General features: G+C 39.8%; 4 protein-coding genes across 6 annotated transcripts in view; 2 read left to right on the forward strand and 2 right to left on the reverse strand.

The window, feature by feature from the left end:
* The window catches only part of poln (polymerase (DNA directed) nu), a 50,611-nt gene extending 45,474 nt beyond the window's left edge, over positions 1-5,137 (reverse strand). For both annotated transcript variants that reach the window (XM_015027944.1, XM_015027945.1), the window contains exon 1: positions 5,053-5,137. The gene's annotated coding sequence lies outside the window, so the exon portion shown is untranslated. The remainder of the gene's footprint in view (positions 1-5,052) is intronic.
* haus3 (HAUS augmin-like complex, subunit 3) lies at positions 109-5,035 on the reverse strand. The gene is made up of 6 exons (XM_015027946.1): positions 4,923-5,035; positions 3,190-4,206; positions 2,872-3,081; positions 2,230-2,462; positions 1,489-1,774; positions 109-606 (listed from the first exon to the last, which is right to left on the reverse strand). Exons 2-6 carry the CDS (start codon positions 4,186-4,188, stop codon positions 382-384), a joined length of 1,953 nt encoding a protein of 650 aa, XP_014883432.1. The 5' UTR covers positions 4,189-4,206; positions 4,923-5,035; the 3' UTR covers positions 109-381.
* An 87-nt stretch (positions 5,138-5,224) lies between the features above and the next one.
* Positions 5,225-10,671, forward strand: LOC106944733 (prostaglandin reductase 1-like). Its single transcript, XM_015027949.1, has 9 exons — positions 5,225-5,317; positions 5,641-5,762; positions 5,875-5,920; positions 6,029-6,088; positions 8,021-8,188; positions 8,613-8,886; positions 8,970-9,075; positions 10,087-10,205; positions 10,294-10,671. Exons 2-9 carry the CDS (start codon positions 5,657-5,659, stop codon positions 10,402-10,404), a joined length of 990 nt encoding a protein of 329 aa, XP_014883435.1. The 5' UTR covers positions 5,225-5,317; positions 5,641-5,656; the 3' UTR covers positions 10,405-10,671.
* On the forward strand, positions 5,245-22,728 carry LOC106944732 (prostaglandin reductase 1-like). 2 transcript variants are annotated; one of them, XM_015027948.1, is made up of 9 exons: positions 5,245-5,317; positions 14,345-14,466; positions 16,943-16,988; positions 17,337-17,396; positions 18,771-18,938; positions 20,106-20,379; positions 20,905-21,010; positions 21,128-21,246; positions 21,381-22,728. In XM_015027948.1, the coding sequence occupies exons 2-9, from the start codon at positions 14,361-14,363 to the stop codon at positions 21,489-21,491; spliced, it is 990 nt and encodes a 329-aa protein (XP_014883434.1). In that variant the 5' UTR covers positions 5,245-5,317; positions 14,345-14,360; the 3' UTR covers positions 21,492-22,728. The 2 variants fall into 2 exon arrangements, with proteins under 2 accessions (XP_014883434.1, XP_014883433.1); XM_015027947.1 differs by lacking the exon at positions 5,245-5,317 and adding an exon at positions 12,178-12,353.
* Positions 22,729-23,773: the final 1,045 nt, after the last annotated feature.

Consider the following 23,773-nt stretch of genomic DNA (forward strand, 5'->3'; position numbering starts at 1 on the left):
AGAAATGAATTTCAGTGCTGCACAGACCTGGTCTAAAGCAGAATTTCAGAGATCTAAAAATAAAAATAAAAATATGCGGGAACAAAATTATAATATTAACACTCCATGTTGATTCAACTGAATTTTATTTAACAGATAAACACAAACAAGTAGAATAGGATAACAGGAGGATTTTAATATGAAACAAAGTTTTTTAGAAATACCACAATATTTTAACAGAACTACTCAATTTCCCCAATTTAATCATTATCGCCTTCACAAAAGAAAAGTGGTTCAATCTTCCAATACAGTCATATCTATCATCCAAAAGAGTAATAAGTCCTAATTGTCATAGCAGGAGCAGAGGAGGAGCTGAGACAGCTGGAAGAGCTCCTCATGGTTTCACTGGTCTCCTCTGATTGGCATCTTGTTCTCCAGATCTTCCACTACTTTCTGCAGAAGTCGTGCATCCAAGTGGAAGAAAACGTACAATTCCCTTTCCCGCCGGAGCAGGGGATTGCGTTCGAGCTGAGAGCGCTTTGCTTTGACTTCTCCCAGGATTTCCTGCATCACCTGTTGCAGATTCTTCAACTGAGAATCGACTTCTACAAGTTTCAGTGTCAGTTCCTGTCGAGGGGGAGGAAAGCCGGATGAGAAAGTAAAAGCACATAAGGATCAATCTAATCAAACCATTTTAAAAAATTGTTTTAGGTTTTTCACAAGTATTTCTCTAAACAAATGTTACACATTCACCACTTTACATGGGCTGTTAACTACCCTATTATTTTATTTGAAAACACAAAAAAAGTGTTTTTCTAACTGCAAGTTTTCCACACACATCTTAGTTCCTGTGTGTTCTTCGTCCAGAAGGCAGCCTGATGGCAACCCATTCATGACATGGCAGAAAATACTCCAAATGCAGCTCAGTAACACATGCCAACAAAACTGATGACTCACCACTACTAAGCAATACAATGTCCACGTTTCAAGGATATTTGTTATCTAAAACAGCTTGGCGTGTCAGGAAAATAAAATCTTTTTGACATAGATCTGCAATGTTCTCTCTCCCCATTACGGTCATTGCAAAGTTGGTCCAGACAATAAAAAGATGAACAATCACTTATTCAAGCCATTTTACTACTACGTTCTGGCAAACAAGAAGACTGTACTAAATCTTAATTAATATTTAATTAACTAGTTAGTTATTCCAAACAATGATTCTAGGGGCAAATAAAGATCTCATTCCTCAGTAAAGTAATTAATTATACCGATTAATTCAGGAACTTGGTTATATGTTTAACAGAAGTAACACAGATTTTCTCTAGAAACTCCCTTACTATGCAGAACTTTATAACCCAAAGCGTGACACTGCATCACACAGGTGCCAGTAAAAAGAATAGTGCTACCAGCTTCCCTCACCCAGAGTGACCGATGATTGTAAAATGACTCACGTTAAGAGCTGGGTACAAAGCATGGCAGATCAAGAGTAGTGAAAAGAAAAACACCCACCTGTGCATTGGGACAAAGGGAGTCCTGGTCTGCAGTGGCCGTTGGACGTACCTGCGGGCCCAAGAGCAACTGCTGAAGTTCAGTGTATGTGGCCCTGTGGAGCGCTTCGCAGTCGCTGTACAGACGAGCTGCCATGTAGTGCTGTTCACGGCGGGCACCGGCTAATGAGTCTCGGCTCAGCCGGATGTTGGTCCTTAGGTTTTGGGCCGCTTGATCCAAACCTTCGTACGTTCGAAAAGGCTCTGATCGACCGCGGTCTGAGTCACGGTCAAGGATCTGAAGAAGTCTGAGAAGAAAAACCAACATATAAAAATGAGATGTCATTTGTTAAAAGGCAAGCTGTGGTTAGCAAGGAAAAGCTGTAGTTGCAGCAGCACAGAATTGCACAGGCTAGTACCAAACATGTTACCAAATGGTTATTTTTACATCTACCAGAAGAAAAATGGGATTTAAAGAAGAAACTGAGTGATACTCAGCAAAATCCTGACACTTAAAACTAAAATCCCTGCTTAAAAGATGTTCTAAAGCAAATGTCAAAGGCAGAGACAGAAATAAACTCCTGAGGCAAAGATTAGAAAATAAAACACACTTTTTGCTTAGTTTTGCTGAAATTCTGCATGTTTTTTGCAACGTTGTTTAATTCCGTCCAGTTTAGCAAGTGAAGACTGACGTATCCACACTGTATTTCACACTCTGGCCACTGATCCTTTTCTCCCTCAAACTGTTAAGAAAAAGTCTTACCTGCATAACGCAACATCCTTGGAGCTGATGATTGGGTTGGGTCTCGGGTTGATAGCCAGGTCTGGGTGAGCCAGTGACTCTATTCTCAGAGATGCTGCCTTGTCTTCCTCCGACAGTCTGCTGTCAATTTCCATCAGTTGATTCTGGCAGCACTTCCACCTTCTCAGCTCCAGCTCATGAGCCAAGAGGAGCAAGTCAAAGGACGCTTTCTGACGAAGTAAGTAGTCACGCACCTACGCGATGAGATTGATGCAGTTATTAAATTGTGAAGCACATTTCTAGTGTCACAAATTAGCAGAGCTTCAATTTATTTTGACAGGGAAGTTGATGATACAGTAGATAACATATGGCTAAACACGGGACAAAGCTTTCAGAACACCTGTTAGAAACTGCAAAAAGACTTTCAGACTGCAGTGAAGGTCCACCTTCCAGCAGGACAAAGACTCTAAACATGCAACCAGAGTTAAGATCGAAAAGCTGAGATCAAAGCACATTCAATCTAACAGATCTAGATATCAATGGAATTGAGAATCTGTTGCCAGACAGATTCTCAATTCCCACGAATCCTAATATGGTATTTCAGAGTACACTGACCCTCTCAAAGTGTTCAATAATGTGAAATCAGTATATTTAGCAACTCACCTGGTCCTGCCTAGAAGTGTAGTAGTTTTGCCTGGCAAGTTGCAGTGCCAGGTCTCCCCTCACCACAGGAACATTCAGCAGCCTGGCCGACTCTCTGAGAGCTGACGGTACCGGTCCATTAAGCAGCGCTTCCAGCTCAGCCTCCACAGCTCGCAGCTCTTTCTTAGTAACGACATCACGCATGTGCAGGGAGGAAGAGGTTGAAATGCTCTACGAGGATGACAATAACAGACACAAAGGTATGTTTTAAAGACAAATCAGGATCAGCAAAGCTTAAGTATTAATTTGTTTACAGCACATTGCATTAATTTATCTTACCTTTGTATGACAAGCCTTTTCTGAGAGCCAGTCCAAGCCAGCCTTGACTGCCTTCTCTTCTGCCAAAGCCTGCATCAGCTGGTGCTGAGCCACAATATGTGACCATTGAAGTCGAGCCATTTCTGTCCTCCTGTGCTCAACCACGCGACCTGATCCACTTTTACAGTGAGTATTCTTCTCCTTTTCATCTCCATAAGAGCTGAGGTCAAGGACCTGGAAGTGCTCAGAACATGACGTCTCAACAATGTCTGATATGCCATGAAAAAAATGCTTCCGAGTGAAGGCAGTGAGCGTTTTTGTGTTGAGCTCCTCTTGATTTAAGTAGGGATCCAAAGACAACTGAGAGAGGAGAACTTTCGGCTTTTGGGAAATGGAGGGCTTTAACTGGTCCGCTTTTTGTCTAGCTTCTGGCTGAGGGAGGAACGATCCAAGCCTGCCAACCTCATCCGTTAGGTTTTGCAACACCGCGTTGGTGTCAGCATTCTCTGCTCCAATCGACGCAATAGCTTCCTTAAGCTTGCATGTAGCACGGTCCAGCTCAGCACCAAGTTGCAGGTCAACATCCGCCTGGGATGTGGCTGCTACCTGCAGCTTGTTGTAGCGCCGCTGCTTTAACTCCTTCTCTTTACACAGCGCCTGGATTTCAGCCTCCAAGTCTTCTATGGCCAAATCCCCCTCAACCGCAAACACAGAGGACGAAGAGCGTTGACCCAGGATGTTTGTGCTGCTACCATCAGAAGGTCCTATGGTTTTGAGAACCTCCGCCAGGGATGTTTCATCCAGGATATGTTTGCCGGAGTTCTGCAGCTCCTGAAACGCAACCGCCTCCTCTGTGGTGAGAACGTTCCTTTGGTTGAGGGTGCGACAGACGAAGCGCAAGAAATGAAGGTTCTCCGGGGCGCAGTCAAACAGCCAGTCAAACTCTGAAGCCTGCAGTGAAGCTGCACCAGGATATCCCAGACGGCCCAGGGCCTCCACAAACTGGGCACCGTTTAACATGTTTAACCTTACACTGTGCTGGTCAGTCATCCAGTAGCACGATGCATAACAAGAATAATGACAGTCAGAAGAGACATTGAGATAAGTAAATGTATTAATGACCTCTTGAATTTAGATTAAGCACATGTTTATTAAAGATTAAATTAAGATGATCAAGTAAAAGATGGCCAATTTCCATCTGTAGCCCACTGACTGGAGAGCATCTACAAATTTTACATTCACTGTCTATGAAAGTTAAGTACATGCTAAGTTTGACCCTTTCCACTGAATAATAATAACCACCTAAGTAGGTCACTAAAAATATAAAAATACAGGATTTTACATCCTATGATAATTAGCAGGTTTGATACTTTTGTAGAAAAAAATATAATTGAAACTTCACTAGATGCAAAGGCCAGTTAAGTCTGTCAGAGGTATAACAACACGACAATTCAGGTGTTAGTGCGTCTTTGTATGTTGTACATTTGATATTATCGGTATCATGGCGATAAGATGTGTAAATGTCATAGAATCAACTAGTCATCATTACATTAACACAACACGGCCAAACTGCTGTTCACATGACGCAGTCGATTAAAACTCTGCGTTAGCACAAATACTAACGTCAAAACATGCATAATATTCCAAGCAAAACATTTAAACATCTAATTATTATACATTAGGTATTACGAACGATAAAAGTAACACCATTTATAAGAAAATGAAAAGTCGTAATGACGAGTTTAGCAACAAACCTCGGCAACTAGCTTGAAAGCTACAAAAAGACAGCTGTAGCACGTGAGACTGTATGTGGCTTGAACGTACTGCTAGCTTGACAGGTATAATGAGTTTAACCCTTTGGTTTTGTTTGAACTCAATACTTACAGTTCGACTCAAAATGATCCAATTTTATCCGTTAACAGTTTCAACGACAGCCTTCCTCGCGCCAACTTTCCAAACTAAGCGTCGTGACGTTTTGCGTCATACGTAAAGGGCTGACCTGCCTATTCAACCAATCACAGTTGTGTGGGGAAAACTCTCGTGTTCCGCCCTTTGCTGCAAATAAATACAGCTACTATCTGACTTATCTCACAACCTCTGCTTACTTAGCAGCTCTTCTGTGAGACTATATCTACTCCTAATACTACTGGTAAGTCGGTAAAAACACTAAAACGTACAGCGAAGTGTTTTTGCTTTTTTAATTGAAGCATTTTTTGAAGTTGCTTGTGCTATCTTGTCACCTGTTAAATTTAGATTTCTCTACAAAATATAGTTCGCAATATTTTGACGTACAACCTGTAAAATAAGTGCTTAATATGGGCCTCTTGCTGGGGGGTTTTAACACCTGTATCTCAGTTTTTATTCTGTTAACTAAACACGATTTTGATTCTGCCTTTGAATTTTTAATTTTTAACCAGGCAATAAATTACGACTGCTTTGATATGATCCTACCTGTTTGATCTCTCTCCGCAGCCCTGAGTAAGTCACCATGGTTCAGTCTAAGTCATGGGTTATGGTCAAGCATTTCGATGGCTTCCCAAAGGACAGCGACTTCCAGCTCAAGGTGGAGGAGCTGCCTGAGCCTAAAAACGGAGGCAAGAATAGATTTCTCATTCTGTCTCTGCAGGACTGAAGAACAGCAAAAAGTTGTTTGTCTCTGACGTCGCTTATTCTAACGAAATGTGATCCATCTTGGTTTTGTTACAGAGGTGCTGATAGAAGCAGTATTTCTCAGTGTGGATCCATACATGAGGTAAAATGACAACATGCGTCCAGATTTGACAGTATTACCAGTTATTACTAAATCACCTCAGAATAATTTATGTATCATGCATTAAGTCTGTATTTCTCTTTTATTCAGACCTTTCAGCAAACTCTACATGAAGGAAGGGGATGTTATGATTGGAACTCAAGTGGCAAAGTAAGGAGAACTTTCTTAGACGCAGAAAAGGCCCTTTGTTGACAGATTTTAAATGTGTACATAAATTAACTTTAAATTATATTCACTTCCTATTTCAAGAATAGGATATTGGTTTTCTACATCCTACATATACAAAGTTTTTGATTCATGAACAGTAGGTATATTGTTCAGTAATGCCAGTAATTGTTCCACATTGTGTTGCCCTGCAAGTGTTTTGCTTTTAGCAAAATTAAAGTCTTTTTCTTTCTCAGAGGATTTTAAGGACTGTATTACTAAAATATTCCTTCTCTTTCTTATGAATGCTTTTATGCACTAAAATAAGATATTTCTATTTATTTATCTACACCTGACCCGAATGAACGCTTTGAACTTTCCACTTCTGGTGCTTAACATGTGTAACATGGTTTTTATCAGGTGAAGGAGGAGCGACTCGTAGTAGAGTCCTTTGTTTGCAAGCCGTTAAGTGCGGCAGCATGATTTATGTGAAGGGGCATCGCCTCGTATAAAAAAATATAACCTTAGCGCATGCTGCAGGCTTATTCTAGTAGTAGCATATTTATTCTATTCTCATCCGTCTTGAACAAAAAATATGTTAAATAAGCTAATTTCCGGCAGAGTCTAGCTAGTACTGGATTTACACATTTTTAGAAAAATATTGCAATGATATAGCAGATTTTATATCTATAGACGTGTTTATATTCTATGCTATTATAGCTTAAGTTATACATTTAAAAGAAACAAAAGTTGGTTATTACATTTCTAAACTTTGTAGGAAGCTGAGCACAGTTTTCTGTTCTTGGCAGACAGCTTATTACCATAACATGCTTTTTAATTTATCGCTATCCAGCCTTGCAATCTGTATAACAATAGCTACTCACACAGAAGAACATATCAGGGAATCTGTTCCATCTGTTATAGGATTATATTGATTGACCTTTAATGCAGGCGTAGATTAAGTCAACAAGTCATAATAGCCTTCTCCTTCTTGGAAATGCTACTTCTAAAGGTTTCCTTTGTCCATAACAGTGGACATACAAAGTGTGTGCACCTCTGTAAAAATGTCAAATGAGATAAATGACTTCAAAACATAAAAAGACATATTCTGGACAAACAAATCTGTTATGGGAGGCAAATAATAAATCAATAAAGCATGCAATAAATTTGCACACACCTAAACTAATATGTACCTAGCTGAAGCACCGTCTCATTCAATTCCAGCATTCAGTCAGATTGGGTGGGCCTCTAATTTACACAGCCATATTCGGGTGAATCTGTGGATTTCCTGTTGGATTTACATCCGCTCTCTGGCTTGAAGATAAATAACCGACAGAGCGTCAAGCTGCCACCACCATATTTCAGTGTGGCGTTGCTTTTTTTTGTGTCAAACATCCCTTTTTTTTAGAATCGTGACCCAAAACTTGATGACATGTACAGCAGGCTGCACGTATAGAGGCCATTATTTCTTGATGCAGACATCTAGGGGTCAACTCTGAATAAAAGCAACAAGTGGCACGAAATCCTTTTGATCATTTGTAACCAAACAGCTGTTGAGTAGAGTATCATCCAGATGAGAGTGTCTGACTTTTTACACTACTGTGTGTTGGTTAGGTCTGTTTTTGCCTTACTCTATTTTTGACTAATGAATATGAGCCCCATTAACTCAACATGGTGTAGCTAGTGCTGGATTGAACTAAGTTGTAGTTTTAAATTGTACAATGTGAATAGATCTGAAGTCACTGTTCAATAACTGCTGGTTACTGTTATTTGTAGATTAAGAATCTTAAGGTACTTTGATTCATACAGTTTTCCTGTTTTAAAAGTTTTAAAAATGTGTCAAGTTGGCACCACACTGAGTGAAGTTGCTTGCTAGAAAACTGGCTTGTTTTTTTTGTTTTTTTAATGTTTTTTCTTTTCTTTTTAATTTTTGCGTAGGGTGATCCAAAGTAAAAACTCGGCATTTCCTGTGGGAAGTCACGTTGTGAGTAGCTGTGGTTGGAAAACTCACGCCATCAGTGATGGGAAGGACCTCACTCTCCTCATGGCTGACTGGCCCAAGAACGTGCCAATGTCGCTGGCTGTGGGTGCCATCGGCATGCCTGGGTAAGATGGGTGTTGGCTTCACTACATTTGTTTTAAGATAAACGAGTACGATGGAAATACTTGATCTGGCTGCCAGGATTATAGTATTATATTATAATGGTAAGCTAGAGTTGCACCGATCAGACTTTTCCTGGCCGATACCGATTTTTGCCGGATTCTGATCCAAACATGTGCCTCTCGCCTTAATCTGTTTCGTAAACTTAAAAACATTCATCAGAGCGCGTGCTGTTGTGTTTACATACCAAAAATGTCAGACGTTCTTAGTTTGCTGTTTAAATAGAAATACAGTTAACACACGCCGTAGGACTTAATGACTAACTTTGTTCTGAAAAAAAAAAAAAAAAAAAATCTACAAGCTTCTATGCATATCAGAAAAAACTCAGATTTCAGAAACCTCTGTTTTCCCGTTCTCTCCTGTCTGCAGACTGACTGCTCTGTACGGCGTCGAAGCCGTTTTGAAAGCGCAAAAAGGCGAGACTCTGCTGGTGAACGCCGCAGCCGGAGCCGTGGGCACCGTGGTGGGACAGATCGCCAAGATCCACGGCTGCAAGGTGGTGGGTTCAGCCGGGTCAGACGCCAAAGTGGCCTACCTGAAAGAGCTGGGCTTTGACGAGGCTTTCAACTACAAAACTGTCCCTTCCCTGGAGGAGGCGCTGAAGAAGGCTGCTCCTGAAGGATATGACTGCTTCTTTGAAAATGTAAGCTGGTATAGCTCCAGATGTCCTTAAACTCCTCCTGTTTGAAATCTTATTTGTAACTTGTGGTTTTGTCTTGTTTTTAGGTTGGAGGTCAGTTTTCAACATTTGCTCTGCAGCAGATGAAGGAGTTTGGTAGAATAGCTGTGTGCGGAGGCATCTCCACGTACCACGACACTGCTTACCAAACAGGTGTGTCCCTGGTGAAACTTCAAAAATATTCATAACCTTTTAAAGCTTTTTTTTTTTGTTGTTGTTTTTGTCTTAAATCTACCCTAAACTTTAGTGTGTTTTATTGGAATTTGATTAAACAGAGCAACAAAACGCAGTGAATAAAAGGTAACACAACTGGTGTATATTTTTCAAATTGTTTAAACAAAAAAACTTAAGTGTGAAGTTCATAAGTATTCGGCCCTTTAGCTCTGATACTTCTGAATAAAATCCTGTGAAAATAACAGGATCTTTCGAAGCCTTAAAGGTTTGATTAGTGAACAACCAGGATCATAAAGACCAATGATCCCGTGTTCGTTATACACAAGCCATGTACAATCATGGATAAAAATATGTTATGACTTTGATTTTTTATCCCAAAGTTCCAGATTTCTTTGTTTGTTTTTTCTAATCAGATTTTAATAGCAATAGATGGATTTTGGTGGAGATCTTTTCACTTTTCTATGATTCTGTTATGCTTAGATAGAACGCAACGTCATTGTTTTTAAGTCCATTCACCTATATTTTACAAAACGGAGTGGTAAATAAAAACTTATTCAGAGTATCTTCCAAGTGAGAAGTTGTGGCTACACCTAAAAACTGGTGTTCTCTCGTGTTTCGGTATCACCTAGCTTGGGCTGTTTTTGCAAAGAAAAGTGAGCTGAATATTTCTGCTCTGGATATTCAAAACTTGAAGAGACGTTTCCCTAAAACACGCCAGATTTTTATTTATGAAAATCTTCAAAGGTGTTACTATTTCCTTCTATGTCACAGTTAATTATACTCATACATTTCAATAAGACATGTCAAAGTTTGTGGTTGTAATGTACCAAAATGTGACAACACTTTGGTACATTGCATGTTTTTTCAAAATCTTTACATGTTTTGTACACTAGAGGGCGACCTGGCCTTGCTAAAGTTCAATAAATGCTGTGCATTGTGCAGAATCCAGCTCATGTTTCAGCTTTATAATGTTGGGTATATCTTTCCCAGGGCCATACCCTCTAACCACCATAAACTGGAAGCAGGTTAAGATAGAAGGCTTCATGCAAAGTAGGTGGCAGAGCGACCATCCACAGGGGCTCAAGAAACTGATGGGGTGGTACAAAGAGGTATTATTGCTTTTCGTTTTTTTTCCCGTGAATATTTAAGCCACGTGTCCTTCCATGTGAGCGTAATGTCTGCGTTGTGCCTCTGCAGGGGAAGCTGAAGAGTCGGGAGCACGTCACCAAAGGCTTTGAAAACATGCCAGCTGCTTTCATGGGGATGCTGCAGGGAGAAAACATCGGCAAGGCTATCGTCACTGTTTGACGCCTCACCGAGGGAGTGACCCTTTTTTACAGAACACACTCGCAGTTTGACAGAGCAATAATAATTATTTATGATTACCCCAGAAATAAAATAACCACAAACATCAGGCTATTTAGTCATTAATTATTTTTAAAATGTGAAAAGTCTTCTTATATTCTTGTGCCTTTATGTGAGTGAATATTATGTCGCTGCACTGACATAATAATTATTGAATATGTATTCACTACGAGGTTTTGCATTGATTAATAAAAAAAAATTTTCCCAGCAGAATGTCCTGTGTGTAATATCTTTCTTCAGTGTCTGAACTGGTGTAAAATACTGTCAGGGGCAGGTGCCTGAAATATTTGCATGAGCTCAGTTACGCTTTTGTTGCCGACAGCTGCCTTTTGTTTGAGCAGTAAAAAAGACCGCTCATCTGAATTTCATTGGGTTGGGGAGATGCTGAGGATCAGGTTCAGTGAAAACGCAGGACTGATGTGAATATGAAATTGGCTCTCGAGGCCTCAGATCCAAGCAGTTTTGTGCATTTGTTGTTTTTTTATTTTTTCAATTACAAATTATTTTAACTCCACTGCATTTAAACAGATACGTTATGAGGGAATATTATATTTTGTCAGGACATTATTTGAAAATAAAAATCCAAAGTGTGCAAAATTTGCTTTAGAATGAAAAAGAAAATGCTGAATTTTTTTGGTATTCACATCCTTTGAAAATATGTTGTGTTGTTTTAATATTAACACCCCTTGTTTTGTGCCTTATTAAAGAAAAAAAGCCCTAAAAATGTCAGTCACATCAGCAACTTTAAATAACTTGTTAATGATTACCCCCAAAAAAGCCTTTATGTTGCCATATTGTTCAATCAATCAATCAAATTTTATTTGTATAGCACATTTCAGCAGCAAGGCATTTCAAAGTGCTTTACATAATTAAAATAAAAACAGCATGTAGAAAGAGAAAGAGATTTTAAAAAAACATCATTAAAACATGAACAGTGAGAAAGAGAAATAAAAAGCTGTAGAACTTTAGCTGAGACGCCGTCTCTTTGGACTTTAGTCAAAACGCCAATTGACAAGAACTCTAACCTCTCTGACTTTAGTAAAAAATTGTTCTGTTGATCCATCGTGCAATTCTGATGGTCAACATGCCAATTGTTGGTGCTTTTAGAAGAGCAAATTGGTCAAAATGGGAACTCCAACTGATCTATTAGATGTTTGGGCTGCATTAGCTTTTTAGTTAAATCATTCCACACAGGCCAGTCCTGCCCACATGCATTAATGAGCCTTGGTCATCTACCACCCAGCTCACCACCCTAACTGTCTTGGACAACTTTTGATAGGTTCTGAGCTATAACCCTTTTTAAAGCTGTAGCTTTGGAGATTCTCGGACACAGTCATAGTCCATGTCGTTCTCAATCAACTCTTATGCCTGCCTGTGTTTCCTGCTCCACCAACTTTGAGAACAAAATGTTGTTTTGCTGCTTAATAAGCACACCCACTAACTGGCTCCATGCTAAAGAGATAATCACTGTTTTTCACTTCAACTGTCAGAAGTCATAGATGTATACCTGTCCTTTTTTGTATCTGTTTATTTAAGCTATGGCAATAGCTCATTTTATCGTCTGAAACAGCAAGCGACAGTCATTGTGGTTTTAACTTTATGCTAAAACGCCGTGCACCCCCTTGAAGTTGAGCTCCGTCAGTGTACTACGTCATACGTAAGTTGTTTGTCTAAACTTTTGACCAATCACGTTTCACGCTGGACCCGTTTTTCCCGCCCTCTCTTCTCGAGGCATTTAACATCACTTCTCAGCAGGACTCACACTCTTCAAAGAGTTTCGCTGACTTGTGAAACTTTATTAGGTAGCTAAGCCACTGTTAGATCCGAAAAACTAAAGTTCTCACGGTTTTACAGAAAGAGACTGAAATAAGGAAGTGCAGCTGCCTGACAGAGTGAGTGCACTCATTTCATAGCTTTTGAACTGTTCGCTTTTATGTGTTTTGACTAAGTTAACGATGCTTTACCCTTGTTGGTCCTCCTGTTTGTTTGTTTTGTGTTTTGAATAGAGTAATTATGTTTCAATACAGCCATGTTCGCTTTTTATTCTCACGCAAATCGCTACACAGTTGGCGAAAACAATGGCATCTTCCTGTTTTTTTATTTTTACAGATGCACGTCTGGATATGTGAGGGCATGTTCTGATTCTGTTTCAGATTCGTGCATTTTTATTGAACCAACAGTTCCAATCAACACTCACGGATGTTTTAATATTGAATGTAATTAACTTCATAAGCAACAGATATGGTTGATCAAAAGACAGAAGCAAATGCGGAGCGTTTTTGTCCCACTAATGTTTATCTGAGTTTCATAGAAACCTAAAGTGTCATCACTTAACTGCAATCACCTAAGACCATATAATCTAGAAATGCTGGCTTTCTTTTGACCAGTTCTGATGTTGGTGTGTTTTTATTGGAGGTGGTAGCTTTTGGACAATTGTGAAATCATCACTCCTTGACCTCTATCTGACTTTTGTTAAACGGTACATGAGAGTCCACACTGATGGTCCAGGCATTTATTGACTGATAAATAACTGGACCATTTATTATTTTAGCTCTTGGTGTTGATGCACTTAATGAGTTGTGGAAAAAAAATCAGATTTTTCAGTATTTAACCTGCAGTCAGAGCAGATCATGAAAAACTGGCCAATTCTGGCAGGTAGTTTTTGTTTTCGTGCACTAAATGGGTATTTGACATGTTTTAATTATACCTCAGTACTATCTTAAGATCTCTGCAAAACCATTCCTAATCTATTTACACTTTGCTTCCTAAAAGTCTGGTTTGTAATGATTTCAGAATTGGGTTTTGTTTGCTATTTTTCTTTTGGTTTTCATCCAGTCTTTGCACCTGACTTTGGTAATTTATTGTCCATAAGTTTATTGGCTTGAAAAAATAAGAACAAATGTCTTTAAAAAGCAGGCAAAAAGTATCTGAAAGTGATGTATTCATAAAACACTAGACCTAAGAGATGCATATAAATCCCATTTTAGCTAATGGCGCCTTAAAAATGAACGGTTTGGTTCTTGAATGCTATTTTTCTGTGCCGGAATGCTAACCCTTTCTCATAGATTCAACTGAAAACATGAAACCAAACGATAAAGTAAAAAATGTTGGTAGTTTTCCATTATTTGTATGCAGTTCTGGCTCATGTTGGAGGCTTTTATGCCTGATGATTCACAGGTTGGAGTTTTAAGGATTTTTAAAGTGATACACTTGACCAAAAATACCCAACAAATCTCATGTAAAGCTTAGGCAGGTTGGGTACTAACTAGATCTCACTACCTTTTTGGACTCTTGTGAGTTAAATAAAATGCATATCTGCAGAACCCTTAGGGCTATTTATGTAGGTCTTAGCTGTTTGGGTATTGAAAAAAGTAATTCTTGAGAAAGAAATCTAGGACCAAACCAAGAGTTGTCCTCTGTCAAATATATGTCGGTGACTCACATGCGCCATTCTGTAACTGTAGGAATCAGATTTGAAGCCGTTTTTTGGTAATTTCCTGTTGGTTAGGAAGTTGCGGAAGTGCACTGCTTCACAAAAGAAAAAGAAATGGATCCTTATCCTGTGATTATGAGATAAGATGTTTACTTTTTTTTTTTTTTTCCCTTCGTTGAAAGCAATGCACTTGTGCAGGATATGCCCAATGAAATTCTTGGAAAGACCTTCAGAAAACCTAAAGAGCTGACCACATTTTTCTGACTCTTTGGAATTATACTTACAGAAATCAGGTGTAACTCAAAATGTTGCAGAAGTGAATAATTATATTTTCTTTCCGATGCATTGTGATGAGGTAACTTTTATTCTTTATAGCACTAAATGTTTCATAGCTGTGCCTAATGTTTGTACCTTTTTGATCACAACTGGCTGGTCTTTCTTTGCCTGCAGCCCTGAGTAAGTCACCATGGTTCAGGCTAAGTCATGGGTTATGGTCAAGCATTTTGATGGCTTCCCAAAGGACAGCGACTTCCAGCTCAAGGTGGAGGAGCTGCCTGAGCCCAAAGATGGAGGCAAGAAAACATTCTTTATTGACTTTGAATAAACGTAAAATCTATAATCCCTTGTTCACATTTCTTTCACTTTACTGCCAAACACAAATAGCCTTTAGATTTTTATTTCTTTTATTTACACTCTGTATACGTCGAGCTATTCTGTAAAGGGCTCAGAGTTGTGTCAGAAATCATTAGTTATTATCATAAATACCAAGGAACACAGCAGACAAGTCGAGGCCAAAGATGTGGGGAAGTTTAAAACTGCTTTAGGTTATAAAATAACATCCGATGTTTAGATCATCGCACAGAGCTATGTTCAGTTTATCATCTTAAAATGTGAAGAGTTTCGGCACAGCTACAAGTCAAACATCTGTTACTCATTCATTTGACCCATGAGACCTTTAAAAAAAAGTGATGAGGAGAAATTTAGACAAGTTTTAGTTCGCTACAGTCCATGTAGAAGACACAGGAAGTGCTCTGGTCAGATGGCGTGAACAAAAGTGAAGCCTTTGGCCGACGTTAAACGTTGAGGGTATTATCAATTATTTCCCTAATTTCCTTAATTTTGTGATCAGCAATCGGCCGATACTTGCACGAGAAACCGATATCGTCCATTGCCACAAAAGGGAAATCAGCCACTGTCCCATTTGCTCTGCCGTGAGAGAAGACTGACTGAGACAGGAAGCTACAGTCGGTGGTGCACCCCTAATTTAAAATGATAAAAAGCTAGTCCTAGACCAGATCCGCTCTAACGTCAAAAAGCTTAGTCTGACCACCAGTAAAATCGAAGACAATGGGCGTCTGTGCTAGAGTTTCCACTGGCTAAAGGGTGTGGAAGAAAGTTGAGCCACGTGAATGAAAAGAAAACGACGTACTCCGATACAACACAAAAGACTGCAAAAACTACATTTTTCTTACAGATTTTAATCTGACAGTGCCACAATGGAGGATTATCGGCTTTCTAAAAGGCACAAAAAAGACATAAGACATAGTTCTTCACACAAATAAGGGCTCGGCAGGTGTTGTGCAACCCCTCATTTTAATGGAATAACTGTCACATTTCTGATGTGCAGGGTAGAGTCCTCTCTGCCTGAGAGCTTTCAGACGCTGCAGAGCAAATACAATCTGAACTTTACCAATTGCATTCACACCACATATTTCTCAGAATCAGACATATCTGTCTTGAATCAAACCCATCTGTTTTGCGTGGAAGAATGGGCAATGTGCAAATCTGACGCAGGCAGAACAGCTACAGCAAAAAGAAAAACAACCCAAAAAACTGGTGGGTGGTGAACAGCCGTTACTTAAAAGAGAAACCGATTTTATCTACCGATCTTATCTATCTCCGCAAAGTCTGAAAATCAGCCTTTTTCCTCTACTGTGAGAAACAGCTGACTGACAAAAAACTGCAGTCAACAGAAATTAAAAAAAAAAGAAGCTAGCCCTATAAGAGATCCATTTGGGCACAGTTAGCTGTTCTACAGTGCCTCATTGTTTTACTTAAGAGTTATCTGGAGGGGGAAATTACACACGAGAGCGCCTGCAAAAATGTCTGTTCTGCTTGTGGGATCGGTTCAGAATATCACAGTTGTGTCGCATGACGAGAAAGACACGCACGTGGTCTCTCTACTGCAAAGAGGCTAAGCTGACCACCGGTGAAAGACAATGGGCGTCTGTGGAGTTACCGTTTGCTAAGGGTGTGAAAGCAGGTTGGGCCTTGTGAATGGAAAGAAAACGTTCTCCGTTACTACAAAAAAAGACTGTAAAAACCAAAGATTTGTTTCAGGTATTTCAGATTTGAATTTGACAGGGCCACAATGGAGGATTGTTGGCTTTCTAAAGGGCACAAAACAACTGAAATTTAGATCCCGACATAAATAAACGCCTGGCAGACGTTGTGACAGTCCCGCCCACCGGGACACGTCTGCACATGTGCCGTTAACGGCAGCTTCCCAACTGTTGCTGACATAGCAACTTTTCAGAAAAAAAAAAAAAAAAAAATCATCATGCTTTTTAAAGATCAGTGACTGGCCAGAAAACTGCAATCGGTTCACTTCTACAAATTAATGACCAATGTGTGCTGAATTCAAACGCACACCACACTTTTCAGATTTGCCTTTCTTTCAGCTTCACCATTGAGAATGCTCTCCTTTGTGTTTGTTTGTTTATTAGGAGAATAACCGCCAAGTTATTCCATTCCCGAGTTGCTCCGTAGACGACAGATTTCTGTTGCAAGTTTGTCTTTTCACAGTTTGCAATTCCGTCTCACAGGAGTATCTGGTAAAACGATTATGCATCTGATGAGAATAACTATGTTTCTCATGAAATGATCCAGGTCTCCCTGTTGGTGTTGATCTGTCACATAAAATCCCAATAAAAACGCGTCTCTGTTTGAGGTTGTAGTGTCACAAAATGCGAAAGGGTTTTAGGGCTTTGAATGCTCTCAAACTCTTTCTAAATAATCTTTACACATCAAATTGTTTATTTCTTTCAGAGGTGCTCTTGGAAGCAGTTTTCCTCAGTGTGGATCCATACATGAGGTGGGTTTTCTGGAACAAACTCCCAGAATATTGCAAAACTGCGGAAACACTCAGCGCCTTTAAATCTAGACTAAAGACTCACCTGTTTGGAGTTGCTCGTGAAGCTTAATCGATTACGAATTTAAAGACGGCAGTTGACCAAATGTACTGTTTCAGTTGTTGATTCGATGTTTGTGTTTCTGTGTTTTTTTTTTTTATCATGTAAAGCACTTTGAAATAATGCCTCGTTGCTGAAATGTGCTGCACAAATAAAATTGTATAGATTTTTTCCACCTGCTTTAGAAAGCAGTCACGTTAAGACTTCAGCAAACTGTAATGAAAGAGTGTTGTTGCTTCTGGTGTCCGCAGGCCGTTCAGCAGGCTCCACATGAAGGAAGGGGACGTGATGATCGGAACTCAAGTAGCGAAGTAAGGATAAAAAACGGCCGTTGTCCTGCTTACCCACCGAAAAAACCTCCACGATGCGTTTTGCATGTCTGACGCTTACCAAAGCAGAACTCAGCCTTTACTTGTGGGTTACTACCAAAGCCTTTGGCTCAGTGTGAGTTTGTAGCAGAGAGTACGCATTCTTGGCTGGGTCTTTGTAGATACAAATCTGTTGATGTTTTTGTTGGTGACCTTCAGAGATAAAGCTCTAGGTAAAAAAAAAAAAAAAAAAAAAAAGGCTTTCAGTGAAATCCTAGGAGGTTTTGTCTTGCATTTTCCACATTGTGAAGCTTTACCACAATGCAGAGGAAAACATCTGCTGCATAGTTGAAGTGCAGCCATAGCAGAGAACCCGAACGGATCTTCAGATGTGCGAGAAGTTAACCATTAACCTCAAGTTTCCACTGAGGTCTAATAAATAGTCTATATATGAGAGCATTTTTTTTCCTTTTGAGAATGTATAATGTATAAGGGAGCGGTGCATTGTAAAAAAAAAAAAAGGGGAATGAAACAGAACTTCAACAGTTTTATTACGTTGTATTTTGGTCATGTAAGTTGCAAAACAATTTAAAACAAATCAATATGCTGCAGTTCATTCAAACTCCTCCTTGAAGGTCACAAAACATTTTCTTTTTGAGACCACGCCACCAGGGGGAGCAGTAGTGAGCCAGCGAATGCACGTCTAGTTATGCAAGACTGGGAACAGATATGGAATAGAATAGAAATGTTCTCCAAATGTAAGGACACAATAAGAAAAAGAAAAACAATGTCATGAAAAAATGGCAAATGCAGATGAATTAGTTTTTCACCAACTCCGATTTTGAAGTCCAACATGGCTGCCTCACGTAGTAGTCTAATAGCTGTTTGACACTTTTGCAACCACGATTGCTGTGGCTAGTTGCTACAATGGTTGAAAGTACAAAGAAATAAATGCGTCACTCTTTAGCTGAATTGGTAATAATTGGCCTGACTGCTGAACACATAGTTGAACACGGCAGAGCTAGATACCAGGACTTTTTTCTAGGTCCACACAGAGATGAACACGGTAAATTTTCCTGTATCACAGGACGACGCAAAAACCACACAGCGTGTGTAATGACTACATGTAGCTTTTAAAATGTAATCGTTAATCAAATTCCACTTTAAATAGTGTTTTACCATGTGGCTTTTCTGGTTCAAAAATATTGACAGGACTCATTTGCTTCTGTGGAAATTTTTTTATTTTTTATTTAATTATACAAGCCCCCAATGGAAAAGACTTTTCTTGCACCTGATATATCCTTTGTCATGACACAAATGCATTTTGTCCTGCGACGGAATCGGAAATGTCACTGACAGGTAACTGTTTGTGTGCAGGGTGACGCAGAGTAAAAACCCAGCATTTCCTGTGGGGAGCCACGTTGTGAGCCACTGTGGTTGGAGGAGCCACTCGGTCAGCGATGGGGCAGACCTCATTCCCATCATGGCTGACTGGCCTTCAGACGTTTCGCTGTCTCTGGCTCTGGGTACCATCGGCATGCCAGGGTGAGACGGGCTGCATGTCGGCCAGCACAATATTACCATGACCACAGACTCAGTATTGTAAAGAAGTGCAAGAAGTATTATCTAAGTATTTATGCGTCACACATTCACGCTCTCTCTGCTATGAAGTTGCTTAACTGACGCTTGTTGTTTCATGTTGCATAAAGTGTTTTGGGAGATGAAGCGGTAAGTATAAGTCACGCTGTTTTTTGTGAAATTTACCAACATTAGGCAAGGCATTATGCCATACTGCAGGTGTTCCTGGAGAAACACTTTGCAGTTATACTGGTCCATCTCAGTGAATTTGAATTTTTTTTTTCAATAATTCAGTTTGAAAAGTAAAACATGAATATTCTGATTACACACATGGTGAAATATAGTAAGTGTTTCTTTCCATATTATTATTTTTTTACGATTATGGCTTACACCTAATGCACACGTGTCAAACTCAGGGCCCCGGGGCCAAATCCTGCCCCCCACAGCTTCTTATGTGGCCCTCTAGACTCCAGAGGAACGCATAAATAAAACCTTCAAGGTAACAGTTGTTTGGTTAAAAATTATTTTATCATTCAAATCGACACTTTAATGCCAACTTACAGCAATTAGTCCCTCCGGTTTTTCTGCGAAATTCACAAAAATTCAACACATCCATCCAGTTTTTTTTTTTTTTTTGCATTCATTCATATTTGGGAGTTTATTGAACTTTTTTTTTTTTTTTTTGCAAAAATGATGGAAAACGTTAAGTTTAAATGATGCTAACTTCCACCTGCAGGTGGCAGCATTTCTTAGCTCTGAATCACTGCTGCCTCAGCCTAACTTGGTGTCAAGTAATCGAGAGTAACAAAAAGTCACAAATATCACAAAAGGTCTTGCAAATATTTCAGGCGTATTTCCACAAAATCAGTTATTTTGATTGCAGAAAAATCATGAAATCCAAGAGGTATTGATCAAGCTACTTATTAATATTTTAACTGTTTTTTTTGTGTGAATTTTATTGATACATTCTGGCACAGCCAGGCCTTTTGAGAACAGTCGTGATCTTGGCGTGGCCCCGAAATGGGAATAAATTTGACCAACCCTGACCTGAATTCAAAAGAGGCTAGAACTGGTGGGGGGGAAACGGGATATGGGAGTTGACTGTCTTTTACTTATTTTGTTTCCTGTCTGCAGGCTGACGGCTCTGTACGGAATAGAGGAGGTTCTCGGACTGCAGAAGAACGAGACCCTGCTGGTGAACGCCGCAGCCGGAGCCGTGGGAAACGTGGTGGGGCAGATCGCCAAGATCAAGGGCTGCAAGGTGGTGGGTTCAGCCGGGTCAGACGCCAAAGTGGCCTACCTGAGAGAGCTGGGCTTTGACGAGGCTTTCAACTACAAAACTGTCCCTTCCCTGGAGGAGGCGCTGAAGAAGGCTGCGCCTGAAGGATATGACTGCCTCTTTGAAAATGTAAGTGAGGTTTGGTGCCGTTGTCTTGAAATAACCAGAGGTGGGTAGAGTACCCAACCGTCGTAGCCAAGTAAGAGTAGCACTACTTCGACATATTTTTACTCAAGTAAAAACGTATTTGGTGAAAAGACTACTCAAGCAGCAACTGATTAAAACGTCTGGTTTAATATTTAATGTTCAAATATGTCTGACTGTAACTTAAAGTGTAGACGTGCAGCTGCGTTTGACGCATTTCTGGTTAAAAAAAATGTTTGTTCATTCAGTGACGTTACTTCTAGTGGGTAGAGAAGTCAAAAATTTTACTCCAGTAAGAGTAGTGATACTTTATAACAATATTACTCAAGTAAAAGTAAAAAGCATGCTGTTGTAAAACTACTCCCAAAAGTGCATCATTTAAAAAAAAAGAAAAAAAGAAGTTGCTCATGTAAACGTAACTTAATGAATATAGCAAGTTACTGCCCACCTCTGGAAAAGATTTAAGTTTTCGTCCAGTTTTTGTTCGTGACAAATTTGTACTTTTATTAGGTCGGAGGTTATTTTTCAACAGTCGCCCTTCCACAAATGAAGACCTTTGGAAGAATAGCCGTGTGTGGGAGCATCTCCACTTACAACGACGGCACACCTCAGACAGGTGTGTAAACTGTACATTGTTCAGATTGCCATCTGAACCAGGTGGTAAGTCTCACACTACCACCTGTAGGCAGGGTGCGGTTCTGACCCGACTTGTTTCAACTGGAACGTTTCTCAGGGCCTTACCCGCACTTTACGATGATCGTCAAGCAGCTCAAGATGGAGGGTTTCACGCAAAACAGGTGGCAACACAAAAACCCCGAAAGCCTCAAGAGAATGATGGCCTGGCTAAAAGAGGTGCGGTCATTATTTTTAGCTGCTTTGACGCTGGGTCGCGGTCAGATTCTGTTGTGTTTTGGGCAAACGTTTAAACTTTCACCTTCATTCTGCATCGACCAGATCAGATTAACGTATTCATTCTGCCTCTGCAGGGGAAGCTGAAGTGCAGGGAGCACGTCACAAAAGGCTTTGAAAACATGCCAGCTGCTTTTATGGGGCTGCTGCGCGGAGACAACATCGGCAAGGCTGTTGTTGCAGTGTGACCTCTTGCCAACGGGAGGCGCTGACGAGTTTACGCATGAAGAAGGCAGTGTCGATGAAGGGGGTTCACAGTAAATTGTTAGTGTAGATTTCTTAGATATTTCTGTTAATGGGGTTATAAGTGAGCTAGGGACTTTTAGTTTAGTCGAACATTCTTTGAGGAATCATTAAGACATTAAATGTGAAACGGTGTACCAACCTGAACACTTGACAACATGACCTTTGAGGGCTGCTGATATGGGTGCAGCCCAGAGAGGCCCCACCCATTCTTGGGGTTATGTAACTTCTGCCAAGCCTCACTTCCTTAATCTTTTTGTACTTTGCCTCCCTTGCAGGTAGCTGTGGTTTCCTATTGAGGGGTGAGCTGGCTGACTGTCCAGTCTGTGGCTTTTGTTTTCTTCTGCTTGCTTCCTGTTTCTTGGTATACATGCATTTTATGTCCAACATGGCTAAAGTTGTATGAAAAGTATTCAGGAGTCCTGAAAATAATTAGTGGTTCTGGAGAAAAGAAAGAAAAAGCAAATTCAGTCCTATGCTAGACCAACATGAAGTAGTGCTGATAATGCAAACCTAAAATGTAGGGGATGCATTTGTATTCAGTCCTCCTGATTCAAGACTTTGTGGAACCGTCTTCTCCTGGTTCCACAGCATTTCTTTGCAAAATCTCTCAAGCACGGTCAGAGTGGATGCAGATGATCTGCAAACATTCATTTTTTATTCCTGCCACAGTTTTGGAATAAGTTTGGACTTTAAACTATTGCAGTGTAATTCTGGCTGTGCGTCTCGGGCCATGTCTTACTAGGAAGTAAATATTGGTCATGACCTCTAACCGATATCCCAGGCAACGCTAACATCACTTCATACTGCTTCATCTTGGTCCATCATAAAAACTCCATTGAAAATAAATTTAGGTTTGTGGTGACTAAATGTTAGAGTTCAAGAGACAGGAATACTTTTAGGAAGCTTTAGTGCCTTCAAAGCCTAACTCTACTATAAAAGTTTACTTTTGTACTTGCAATAGGTTTCTAATGTTGGTTATATAGACTACAAACCTAGTGATTTGTTATAATGAAACACCAGAAAGTAAAGATTACTATTGTAATACATACTCACAACTTTGTTGATCTACTGTTGTTGATTTAACATACACAGTGTATTGTGCTTATCTTTGGTATGTACTGCAAGCTTTTTTATGAAAAATAAATGATTTTCTGACATTTTTTAGGGGGGAAAACAAAATATGTTGCATTGTCGGGCTCTTTCCTTTGATAGTGTTAATGTTTTGTCAAGGTCGTCTTGACCTTTTCCCAGTCACATCTCGTGCTTAAAGTCATGATCCCTGAGAGACTCCAAAGCCGGACAGAAGACATCAGTTAGGAAAAAAGTACTAAAGAACATTAAAAAAAAAAAATACATGTACCATGGATCACAGTGAAGAAGATGTAGCAACAAGAAATGACACCAAGAACTGGAAGTTCCTCCAAAAATAATGAAAGTACTGGTAGAAAACTGGTCAGAGAGCCTGCCAAGAGGAATAAAGCATCATAGGTTTTTCTTACACTTTAAAGGCATAATGAATTTACTTTTAAGTTTTCTTTAAATAAAGTGCCATTCTGTTGTAATAAGGTGCTACATAAATAAAGTAAAATTAATTTATTCCTGAAATCGATCCAAATAAGTGCAAAGGCAACTGAGCTCGGCCTTGCTGAAAATATGCTTCTCTCTGCTTTAGATTGTATTTTTTGTGCAACCCCGTCGTTTGTTTTTAGATCTAGGATACGAGAGATTATGAAGAGTAACGGCGCAGGGGCACGTACACGTCGTCATTTTGCGGCGTAACCATGGACGACTTACCACAAAACCGAACTGCGCTGAGTAAATCATTTACGGTAAACCAACAATTTGTCAAGTCATTATGACTTGTACCACTGGGTTCGCATCATTTTGCCGGTACACGAAGAAGCGCGCGGAGTGGGCGGAAATTGGACTCGACACAATCCGTTTCACATGCAAAACTACTCAAGTTCCAGCTGTACGAGAAACGTCAGTAATGTACACGATAACGAAGAGCTGCTAATAAATAAATACAATTTAATTAGTAAAGTCAGCCAATCGAATGTAAAAAAAGAAGAAAAAGAAAAGGAGAGTTTTAGCCAAGTTTTTTTTTTTTTTTTTAAATTCTCTGTGGCCTATAGCGTTATACCATGAGGTGGCATTCGTTTCCTTTTGTGGTCGACACCACCTCACTATTTAGATACAAACTCATCACTTCTGGCTGGGCCTT

This window comes from Poecilia latipinna, unplaced genomic scaffold (assembly GCF_001443285.1).
Source record: "Poecilia latipinna isolate Pla-1442-1.1 unplaced genomic scaffold, P_latipinna-1.0 Scaffold111, whole genome shotgun sequence".
Taxonomy (NCBI): domain Eukaryota; kingdom Metazoa; phylum Chordata; class Actinopteri; order Cyprinodontiformes; family Poeciliidae; genus Poecilia; species Poecilia latipinna.

What these genes read in the sequence shown, in the direction of transcription:
- haus3 (XM_015027946.1), bottom strand. Translation starts at nt 4,188, where the DNA reads ATGTTAAACGGTGCCCAGTTTGTGGAGGCCCTGGGCCGTCTGGGATAT. An exon ending in AAAAGGCTTGTCATACAAAG is followed by an intron (nt 3,082 to 3,189) that starts GTAAGATAAATT and finishes TCATCCTCGTAG; the next exon opens with AGCATTTCAACCTCTTCCTC. An exon ending in CCCTTTGTCCCAATGCACAG is followed by an intron (nt 607 to 1,488) that starts GTGGGTGTTTTT and finishes CCCCCTCGACAG; the next exon opens with GAACTGACACTGAAACTTGT.
- LOC106944733 (XM_015027949.1), top strand. Translation starts at nt 5,657, where the DNA reads ATGGTTCAGTCTAAGTCATGGGTTATGGTCAAGCATTTCGATGGCTTC. An exon ending in AGTGTGGATCCATACATGAG is followed by an intron (nt 5,921 to 6,028) that starts GTAAAATGACAA and finishes TCTTTTATTCAG; the next exon opens with ACCTTTCAGCAAACTCTACA. An exon ending in ATGACTGCTTCTTTGAAAAT is followed by an intron (nt 8,887 to 8,969) that starts GTAAGCTGGTAT and finishes TCTTGTTTTTAG; the next exon opens with GTTGGAGGTCAGTTTTCAAC.
- LOC106944732 (XM_015027948.1), top strand. Translation starts at nt 14,361, where the DNA reads ATGGTTCAGGCTAAGTCATGGGTTATGGTCAAGCATTTTGATGGCTTC. An exon ending in AGTGTGGATCCATACATGAG is followed by an intron (nt 16,989 to 17,336) that starts GTGGGTTTTCTG and finishes TGGTGTCCGCAG; the next exon opens with GCCGTTCAGCAGGCTCCACA. An exon ending in CGACGGCACACCTCAGACAG is followed by an intron (nt 21,011 to 21,127) that starts GTGTGTAAACTG and finishes AACGTTTCTCAG; the next exon opens with GGCCTTACCCGCACTTTACG.